This window comes from Nuphar pumila, chromosome 2 (assembly GCF_984573655.1).
Source record: "Nuphar pumila chromosome 2, dmNupPumi1.hap1.1, whole genome shotgun sequence".
Taxonomy (NCBI): domain Eukaryota; kingdom Viridiplantae; phylum Streptophyta; class Magnoliopsida; order Nymphaeales; family Nymphaeaceae; genus Nuphar; species Nuphar pumila.
Window position 1 is genome coordinate 98,119,310 of NC_143250.1, and position 11,467 is coordinate 98,130,776.

At 38.5% G+C, this 11,467-nt stretch overlaps 1 protein-coding gene across 1 annotated transcript; it reads left to right on the forward strand.

Moving 5' to 3' along the window:
- The first annotated feature begins 6,370 nt into the window (after nucleotides 1-6,370).
- On the forward strand, nucleotides 6,371-10,919 carry LOC149846332 (large ribosomal subunit protein eL8y-like). Its single transcript, XM_089996302.1, has 7 exons — nucleotides 6,371-6,454; nucleotides 8,694-8,741; nucleotides 8,925-9,126; nucleotides 9,828-9,997; nucleotides 10,096-10,224; nucleotides 10,334-10,426; nucleotides 10,522-10,919. The coding sequence occupies exons 1-7, from the start codon at nucleotides 6,452-6,454 to the stop codon at nucleotides 10,651-10,653; spliced, it is 777 nt and encodes a 258-aa protein (XP_089852428.1). The 5' UTR covers nucleotides 6,371-6,451; the 3' UTR covers nucleotides 10,654-10,919.
- Nucleotides 10,920-11,467: the final 548 nt, after the last annotated feature.

Consider the following 11,467-nt stretch of genomic DNA (forward strand, 5'->3'; position numbering starts at 1 on the left):
AGAGAGTAGTGGTGAACTTCAGGTAGGGATGTTAATTAATGGGTTCGGTTTATCTCAAGTACCCGACCTGACCCAAACCCAGATATTCGGGAATAAAAATGCCGACCCAAGTAACATGCGGCTCAGGTCTGAGCTATGATTATTTTGGTAGATATCCAAATCAACCCCACTGACCAGAGTTCCTTTTTATATATATTTTTGTATAGAAAAAAGATTTCTACATTTCCTCTAAATTATAACTTATGTAGATCGGGTTTGGGATTCCAGTTTCTCGGCATGAACACACGTGTCATTTGAGTGGGCTTATTAAAAGCACCCAGCTGGGACTTACACCTGATACCTCTTGACAGCTCTAAATTTAATAGGCTAAATTAGAATCGGGTCAGTCTCATTAAAAATACAAGTAATAACATTTAGCATTAAATATTATAAGTTTGAACGAAACAAATAAAATTGCAAAATAATCGAAAAACAAAATATTTTTTATATAATTTTAATTTATTTTTTATTGCCGATATTTTGCCAAAAAATGCGAGATTTATGAAAAAATTTCAATTTCTCACGAATTTTTGAAAAACTAGAAATTGCCGATAAAAACGTTTGTCACTATGGGTTTACCTCACAGGGAAGGGGGGCACATTAAGTGACTTTGGTTTTTGGCCAGGGTTCCTTGCCAAAAAGAAAACAACTTTCTTCTTTCTTTTTTTGTTGTTATGCCAAGGTAAACACCCCTTATTCAGCTATCGGTAAGAAAATCTCTCGGATCCCCTCCAAACAGAAAAACCAACCTTGATTAGATTCAGTCTGGCTCATAAATGAAGCTAGCAGCATGGATAAATTATCAATAGATGTAAGAGCTTAAAAAGTTCCAGGCAAATTTTTATTTCAAACTTACATTGAAACGGTTTTGAAAGATATCGATATGAGTTTCTAATATACATTGAAACGGTTTCTAAAGGAATTGATATGAGCTTTTTCAGAAGTTGATACAGAGTATATATTTTATAAAGATACTTATAAATTAAAATGGTTAAACATTATATGTAATAATCAATATAAAATAAATTTCCACAAATTATAATATTTATTAGCATTGATAAAAAGCATGTCTTTATAAAATAAAATTGATGTGTTTATGCAAAAATGCTAATAAAAACAAACTTGATACTCATTTATAATGTAACAAAAATGTGTTTCTATATAGGATGGTAGGCATTTTTCAAGTAATTGAGACAATTTCTTAAACATTTGGTACTTGGGCCTATATGGCTTGGGAGACGAGTTTCATACCTATATCTGAAATTGGTATGTCTGATATACTTGCGTGTATCGAATACGGTCTCGAGTTCAAATCCGACATGGAGATGTTGCATGTTGAGCATGCAGTGCCATGGTTTATTAGGTACCTCTTATTTGATCTTGAAACCAACGGATCATGAGACCAGATCAAAAGTTCTCAGTTGTATCTAACATAGTGCCATACCTAAGCTATGAGTTCTCAACATCAGAGCTATGGCATGTTAAGCAGGGGCTAAAAATACATCAGTGGCACAGGCAAGAGCCAACAAACTATCATGTAAGACAAACTACAAATTTTGTGCCACACCCAAAACCAGGCTAAAGGTTTTGGGTGAAAATCCAGTTTGGATGCCAAAAACTAGGTTTTGGCAAGTTAGTTTTTTTTTTTCTTTTTAATTCAGTCCAAGGTTCAACCCAGTTTATCTTGGGGTAGGGGTTGATGTAAATTGGAAGAGCTGGATTATGAGAAAGCGGCTATGATACCAATTGATGTAAACCTAGAGGGACTGATTTATAAGAGATTCTAACCAACTGCTAGATTATCTAGGAAATGTTCGAAACAACGAAAAATAGCTAGAAATTATAGATAATAAACCAAAAACCAAAAATAACTCAAATAAACAAAAAACAGTACAATATGAAATTCAACTTCAATATGAACTTTGTCTAATCTCCTAGGCCTTTCTCATATTTATAGGAAAATAATTTTAATATTAATAGAATCCCTAATCTAATAACCCATTAAAAAACAAAACTTATCTTAATATGGATATTGAATCCAATACATCATCTAACACTACAAGAAAACTGGCCATTAGCGACAGAAGTTTGAGACGAATTTTTTCCGACGCAACTTTGTGGCGGATTAACGTGAGAAACAAATCTGTCGCAAACTTTCGTAATATTTACAAAAATAATGACGAAAAAACTTTTGTCACCAAATCTGTCGCTAATTAGCAACAATAGTTTTTTGTCGCAATACCCATGGTATTTAGCAACAGATTTGGCGATGGAGATTTTTTCGTCGCTATGCAGCGACGAAAATATTCCGTCGCTAACTGGTCATGTAAATTTATGATGGAGTTGCGACGGAAGTAGGCCGTCGCCAAATTCATCGCTAAGTTTCCCGTAAATCCCTAATCAGAATCATTCTTTCTCTTTCCCGTTTCGTCTCTCCCGTCCGACGCACTCCAGCGGCCCGCCGCCCGTCGCTCCCCAGTCCGCCACCCAACCCTCCCCCGGCCCATCGCCCCTCATTCCGCCGCCCGTCCCTCCCCCGGCCCATCGCCCCCCGTTCTGTTGCTCGTCGCCCCCCGCCCGCCGCCTGACGTCTCCCAGGTAAGTGGGTCATTTTTTTTCCGGCAGGGGGTCGCCCCCTGCCTCATTTTTTATTTTCGGCAGGGGGGGTCGCCCCCCTGCCTCTTTTTTTTTCGGCAGGGGGCGACCCTCTGCCTCATTTTTTTTTTCGGCAGGGGGTCGCCCCCTGCCTCATTTTTTTATTCGAGCAGGGGGTCGCCTCCCCTGCCTCATTTTTTTTTCTGGCAGGGGGGAAGACCCCCTGCCTCATTTTTTATTTTCGGCAGGGAGGATCACCCCCTTGCTTTTCCAGCAGGGGTAGCCCCTTGCCTTATTTTTTCATTCGGGCAGGGGGGCGCCACTCTGCCTCGTTTTCTTATTCGGGCAGGAGGTCGCCCCCCTGCCTCATTGATTTGAATGTATTGTAATACTTAATGTGAATGATTTGAATGTATTGAAATACTTGATGTGAATAATTTGAATGTATTGCAATACTTGATATGAATGATTTGAATGTATTGCAATGATTTGCAGATATTCTAATGATTTGAATGTATTACAATACTTGATTTGAATTTATTAAAATGTATTACAATAATTTGAATGATTTGCAGGTATTCCAATGATTTGAATTATTTGAATGTATTGCAATACTTGATTTGAATTATTTGAATGTATTGAAATACTTGATGTGAATGATTTGAAACAATTTGAATGTATTGCATAACATTTTTTATTTGTTAGAATATAGTTCGTGGACCTTACAATGGTCGTTCATCCAGTAGTAGCTAATCTCAGTCTTCATCTTCACGGGCTCCTTTGATAGGTATATCATTTAACTAATTGGATGCTTGATTAGTTGAAATGCGCATCCTAAAAATTTCTAACATATTTTTTTACAGATGATGTTTCGCTTGTACATGACCCACCTACACCAGTTGATCATACAAGTCAGGAGTCAACACAGGATGCAGGGTCTTCTCAGTCTGGCACAATAAGACTCATTCGAATAGTATATATCGATAATTGACTGCAAATATTTTGTTTCCACTTATTGCATATCTTATAAATATTGTATATTGATATTTACTATATACAAATTCATGTGCAGCACGAGGTTTGAGCCACAAGAAATAGTATGCGATATTAAGAATTCACTACTTCAACATCTACCAGGACCGATCGCTTAATGAAAAGAGTATCTAAAAGAGGTGATAGATAGATTGTGGTCCTCATTCACTGTATACAGTTGTTTGTCATAGTTAATGTGTTTTATATTTAATTATTTGTTATAGTCATGTATACTAACTTTCTGAAAATATTTGTAGGCTTCGCGATTACGATGGAGGAATGTGATTCAAGGAAGGTGTGACAGAAGGTAACTGTCAATCGATTTGCAGACATGTTGCACAATATGAAGAATGCAGCAAGAAAAGCATCTGACGGGATAGATGATCCACTATAGTGGAAGGGCCGTGAACTTCCTACTATCAGGTCAGATATTTGGGATGCAATGTGTGACAAGTGAGCTGTGGATGCATTTCGAAACTGCTCAGCGAAGGCTGCACAAAATCAAACAAAAATGCCCGAAGCCCAATCTACACACAGGTGAATCTAAGACTTTTGGAAGTCACCTGAAGAAAATAGTTTTGTACCTTGCACCACAGAGCTATATATGTTTGTCAGTTTGGACGTAGTTCCAGAACTGTATCATGTATTCAGGTTGCCCTCATCATGCATATATCCATAATCTATGAAGCGGGGCAAGCCAATACCCGCATAGGCTGTGGGGGCGATGGTCCTAGCATCGGAGTTTTACGCCAATGGATCAACAGGCTGACCCAGTGAGACCCAGACTTTGATCCTAGATTTAGTTTCTTAAAGTAATAAATCAAAAAATCTATCAAGTATCATGCAGGTTAGTGTCCTTAAATTCAGATGCAAGTCCCATGCTACTTGAAAGTCACTTCAAAAGCAACCTTGGAATGATGAAAAAAATGAAATAATGTTCATTTTCTGTAATGTGAAAAAAAAAGAAAGAACATGTCCTGAGCAGTGAGCGTGGAATCTTTGAAGACTTCTGATGTAATAAAAGCTCTAATAAGTTTGTATTTTGGTATTTGTACATTCCATTGATTTCAACTTCATCATATTCGATTATCACCATCATCCTTCAGTTTCTTGGGAGCTCAGGGCATTCTTGGAGTGGGTGGATGCATCTCTTGGGTCATTCAGCCATTTCTTGGTGCTTAAGCACCGTGTCTTGATTGAGCACAGTGAAAGGAGGTTCACGACTACAAGTTCGTCACGATCGGGTCAGGGGCGTAGCTAGGATTCACGTGAGGGGGGTGGGGGGGTGCCTTGAAGGCGCCAACAAACGTGCTGCGCACAGCCTGCATGTCACCTGTGAATGTACATGCACGGTCGATTCAACTGCAGCATTCACAAGACTTGTGCCCAAGCGTCCGGCTCAAGCCTATGCATCGTTCTTGAATTTGCCTTGGAGAGGGTAAACAGGCCCAAGATCTAATTTTGGTGCGTTATGCTCGAAATCTCTCTCTTGAGGAGGTTGTTGGTGTATAATCTGTTGCACAATCACTGTGTACCATTCATCCTCTGTGTGCACAACAACACAGCCCTTGTGCGCGCACATTACCGTGTGCTGCACTAAGACAGACGTGCACGGCGTGTGCACGCTATGACAGGCCAACTGAATGCCAATTTTACAAAAGGGTCTGATACATTTCCGTGTGCATTTTTCCTGCAACTTTGCACATTCGATATAGTTTGTACAAAGACCTGTGTGTCCAAATTGAAGGCCCGTTTGTGTCATGTAATCAGAGTTTGCATACCCGTGAAGAAAGCTTGTAAGACTGGCATTCAGCTAGACGAAAGCCTTGTAATTTACTATTTCTTTAAGTAAACCCCAGGTAATCCACCAACCCATAATTGTTTTTTTTTAAATTGATCAACTTGACCAAGTCTTTTGAAAGCAGGATTAAGTAATTAAGGGTGTCAACGGGTTGGGTTTACCCGGACCAGACTCAGACCAAGCTTTTATAGTGTTCGAGTATGGTGACAAATAAGAAGACCCGATTAAGACCTGGGTCTGGACCCGAAGGTCCAATTAATATATGCACCCGGGTATAGTTTGTGAAATTTTATACCAGACCAGAGTCCTGATTAAGACCTGTAAATTTTCAATATAAAAATGCTAAAAAATATTATTTTACCAGGTATGGTCATGGCCGAGTTCATGTAGTTTTTATAGGATTTGAGTATGGTTTCTCTTCCTTCTTTTTTTTAAAGCCCTAACGAGGGACTTCCGACTTCAGAAAGAGAAGAAGGTTCACGTGGCTTGAGAAGCATGGGCTCAAGAAACAAGTCTCGAGAAGGATAGGTCTCTAAAAAGTAGAAGGGGCGGGCAATATTTTATAATTAATATGTATTTTATATTATATAAAATATAAATAAACCGAGCCTTATCGAGTCTGGTAGGCCGATCAAGCTCGGCCGAGCCTGAGCAGAGACCGATCCGATTCGGTTCGTTGTGCATCCGTAGCCACTAACATAATAACTGGATCCTGGTTTTTACTGTGCGGTTCCAGTTTGAACCGGACTCATAACCAAACCCTCTTCAAAATGTGAACCAACCTATATCCGAACCGTTCCCAATTCTCTCTCTCTGCCGATACTTAGATCTGAGCCGTCCATCACATAGAGGTGTAGGGTTTTTAGGTTTTTATCTCGTACAAGCTACAAAACCATCAATCTAAAAGGCCGGGCGTCGCGATCACCACTCTGCGTTCGCCTCGCCGGAGAGAAAGAGAGAGAGAGCAGAGTTTACCACAAAGAAATGGTACGTAACTCATCCTCTTTAGTCTCAGAAACCCTAGCCTGCTGAAGTTTCCCAGATCTCTAAGATTTCTTCTTCCGCAATAGTATCCAGTCGATATATCTCCATTTATCATCTTCCTTTGATCCGCAGTTGTTATTTTTCTTCTCTTCTTTCGTTTTCTGGGCGATAATTTTGGTCAATATTGTTGCTGTCTTTTGGTTGATTCTGGTGGTGATTCTTGTGGGGTCTTGGTTGTAGCAGAATTAGGGTTTTAGAACACATTCTCTCTTGTCATTTCTTTTTTTTTTATAATTCTGATATTCATTTTCTGGCATTGTGTGATCTGTGTTTTTCACATTATTTCGCTTTCTTTGTTATACTTTTGGTCGATCGTGTTGCTTTTTGTTGGTTGAATTTGGTGATGATGCCCCTTGGAGCTTAGTTGTTGCAGAGTTGAGGCTTTAAGGGAACCTCTTTTCTTTGTCCCCCTCCTCCCCCTTCCATTTTCATTTCTGCGTTGGTATTGAACGGTTTCTTCGTGAGTTTTGTGTTTTCGTCTCATTGATCTTTTATATAGGTTTTGCCTTTCGGACAGATATTTCTTCATTTATTTTAAGTATTCCGGTAGCTCTTGATTGACGACTCGAATGATGGAAAATAACATGGAGGGCTTTTCCTTTGTGCATTACAATGATTGAGAGCACCAAGAGTCTGTTTGATGTGTTTTAAATGCGGCTGCTTTTCTTTCTAAAAACAAGACAACTTGTGCTATTATGCTGGTTCTGAGCTTTCTATTTACGATATGTCCCATTAATCTAAATAAACCGATTCCTCTGGCCACCATCTGGAGTCGTTTGTATTCACCCACTTATCCAGATAGATGAAATGATTGGGGACGTGGGGTATCATATTATGCTCCACAATGCGAGCTATTTGTTGCTTTTTTAGGTTATTTGCTCATTCAAACACACCAGTAGGGTGTGCATGGATGTCTGGTTACGCCTTTCTGTTTAGCTGAAATGCATTATGGTGTGCTTCACAATGCAATGCTTCTCATATGTCCACATCCAGAGAAAGTTGAATTTTTTTCCTTTTTTCTTCTGTAACATCCACAATGAAATATCTTAGTGTATCTTAAGATTTCGGGCATGTGGTTGTCTGATATTCCATACATTATGTATGTGTGACAGTTTGCCTAGAAACCCTGATTACTATTTGTAGGTAGTAAGGACATGGCCTTGTTTGTTTCCTAGGATTCATGTGTGGAGGCTAATCCATAGCAGTTTGTAAGCGATGATTCAACTGTGAATACCAAATTGATAGCAACAAGAACTTGTTGATTTCTTTGAAATCTAACATGGGTAATTTAAAATTTCATTGCCTTTTAGCAGTAATATTGCCAGACAGCAACTACAAATACTTTCATGTTATTTAGTCTAATTACAGAAGTTGCACTCTTGGTGTCACTAGTGTGATTGATGTTCACCAGAAGTTGCACTCTTGGTTTTTCAATTGAATACCCAATAGAATGGTGTTATCACTATATATTGACTTTATCATGATTTATGGCAATAAACACAAAAAATGATAAATTCTTGACAAAATTTTCATATCTTTCATTTTCCAATGTGCCAATAATTTCACAGTTTTTTCTAAAATTCAAATTGTGTCAAGTTTTTATTTTTAGGAAACTCCGAAAACGGAGTTCGGTGACTATGCTATGCACTAACTAGTTAAAACAGTGTAACTTTATATTATTAGTGACCTGCCATCCAAGATGGCTTGATGAGAATAACATAATGCTTCTGTGAGTCTAGTTAGAAATTTGATAAATCACTCATATTGTTACTTCCTGATACCATGCATTAGTGTTTCTGTATATAAAGGCAATGAATGTGATTGTGTTAATGACTGTTCTGCACTGGGTAAATGGGTTGGCCCTTGTGTGTGTGTGTGTGGGGGGGGGGGGGGGGGGGAGGAGAAGAGAGTGTGGTTGTGAAGGGTGCTGTGGCTAAACTGACTTTAGCATTATGGATTCACTGCATTTATTGAAATTATCTCAGAGTTCTGGAAATCCATGACATGTTGTATAACATGTAAGAGAGAAGTAGCTGCTCCACGAAGAAAGTGTTCCTGAAATATTAATGGATTTTTGAATGTCTTGTGAAACATCTAGCATTTGGGGAAAGCAATTGGATTGTAAGCATGCAAATTTTAACTTTTCATGTCTGATGCTAGTTTTCTGAAATGTTCCTTTCAGGCCCCCAAAAGAGGTGGAAAAACACCAGTCCCGGCTAAGAAGAAGGCGGTAATGACTGCTCATTTGTTTTGATTAAGTAATTTAATTTATTTTCCAATGTCATTGTTGGATATTTGGTTGGTAAAGACATAGTTTCTTTGTCACACAACCGTGGCATTAATTCCACTATACGGTGTTCCATTTGTGAGATATCATTTGTTGATCCTCCAGGTTGTTTTTTTTTTCCTGCAGGAAAAAGTTGTGAATCCATTGTTTGAAAAACGGCCCAAACAATTTGGAATTGGTGGTGCATTACCACCAAAAAGAGATTTGCATAGGTTCGTGAAATGGCCAAAAGTTGTTCGTATTCAAAGGCAACGCAGGATTCTAAGACAACGATTGAAGGTTCCTCCTGCTTTGAACCAGTTCACAAAGACACTTGACAAGAATGTTGGTAAGCTTAGCTTGCATGCGTGGCAGTACTGAACCACATGCATATGTAGTAGCAAGTTCTGATGTTCATCTTTCAATGGTTTGTTTGTGGAGCTCTTTTGAATCTTGAGTTCCTGGTTAAGTTAGGCATCTGGCTTTTGTTTAGAGACATTGTATTATTTGTTAGTTTTATTTATGTTTAATTTGTCCTGAGACTTGCAAAAAACTGGTGAACTTGTTTCAGTAGAAATAGTTATTTTGCTTTGTATCTCCCTTCTTTTTGCAAGCTCCCTTTAAGCCTTGCATTTAATGCTTGTGCTATTATCTCATGTGCCTCCTTGCTACTAAATATATGGATATTTAAATTGTGATATCAACTAGTAAAAACTATGATTCTTTTGTTTTTCTCTAACGTTATTGAATTGTAGTTTGGTGCTTTTTTTAACAGTAGTCCATATAACTAAATTCTTTTTGTCCTGATGTACCAATTTCTGTCATTTTTCTTTTGTTCAAAGTGGTGCATCTTGTGTATTGATTTCATAATTTCTTCTTCAGAATCTTATGATCACATGTTTTAGCCTTTAGTATTGAATCAATGGATTTTTGTGTTCAGAAATGCGTTTTTTTTTTCAAATTTGTTTAATATCTTCCTCTGCTTTCCGTTTAGTTGTTAGTCTTGCTTCTTATGACAATATCTTACCTCTTTCTTTTATTTTTTTGCAGCAACAAATCTTTTTAAGATGCTGCTTAAATATCGTCCAGAGGACAAGGCTGCCAAGAAAGAAAGGCTTTTGAAAAGGGCTCAGGCGGAGGCTGAAGGGAAGCCTGTGGAGGTCAAGAAACCAATTGTTGTCAAGTATGGTATCAATCATGTGACTTACCTTATTGAGCAGGTAAGCCTATGCTATTTTCCTTTTATTGTTGAGTTGATTTTGCTCCATCAGATAGTATCTGATTTCCTTTGTTTCTTGATATTTCATGTCGTCCATAGAACAAGGCCCAGTTGGTGGTTATTGCTCATGATGTGGACCCAATCGAGCTTGTTGTATGGCTACCTGCCTTGTGCCGGAAAATGGAAATCCCTTACTGCATTGTGAAAGGCAAAGCACGTCTTGGAGCGGTAATCCACAAATGCTCTTTACCTAGTTTTCCATGATATATCTGATGCTTTCGTACATTATCTGTTTTTCATCTTAATACCTGCTTATATGTGTATTTGCCTTTTTCAGATTGTTCACAAGAAAACTGCCACAGCTCTCTGTCTTACTTCAGTGAAGAATGAAGACAAGCTGGAGTTCAGCAAGATCATTGAGGCAGTCAAGGTAACTTATTAGTAGGACATATGGTGATGATGTCTCTTAAGGATTTATCTGGAGCCAACTTTAATCTGCTTTATCAACTCAATGTTGTGCTGCAGGCCAATTTCAATGACAAATATGATGAGCACAGGAAGAAATGGGGCGGTGGCATTATGGGATCTAAATCTCAGGCAAAGACTAAGGCCAAAGAAAAGCTTCTGGCTAAGGAAGCCGCACAGAGGATGAGTTGAGAATAAACATGAGCGGATAGTATAATAAACATGAGCGGATAAATCTAGGAAAATTTGTAGTTGAGCTGTTTTTCTTCCAGGAGAATATAGCTCAAGAGAATTTCCTTTGTCTATGTCCTTTTAAACGAGTTTTGGTTTGATTTTGTGTTTTCTGAATCGCTTTGTGAATTGCCCATCTGTCTCCCGTTTTTTCCTGTTCTAATAGATTGAGAACATTGGACTCTGTGCTCTTTATCTATAATGCACATTTTCTCTGGACCCTTCACACATTGATGCTGAGGATATGATAGTTTTCTCACTTCTGCATTTTTTGCTGGCCTAGTCTGACGAACAGGAAATCTGATAGGAGGATTGGAGCCCGACTGCAAGTTTAGCTAATCAGTCATATCTTTGTTTTTTGTGCCTTTGTTCTGGTTGCAGTAGGTTTTAGCTTGGCAGATTACATGGTTATGGATTACGTTGTACTTAACCCATCGGTTGATTGCCTCTACTACTGGGGATTGCCAGTTCCCTTGGTATGTGTTCTATCATGGATTTGGGAAATCACAAACGGTTTACTTTTTCACTTGGCTGGTTTCAACTTTCAACAAACCTGCATTTCATTATCCTTATGTTTTATTACACAATGAGAACAATCAATTTTGACAATTTGGTATCGATGGCTTGGAATCCTCTCCGTGATACATTTGAAGCTTAATTCTTAGCAATATGGTTCGCCCAACTTTGGCACTGAATTTCTCCTGGTGGAATGCATTGTATGTGTTGTTTTGGATGATCTGTTTGGCTGTTGAACGCTTGGGTATGCTAAGATCGT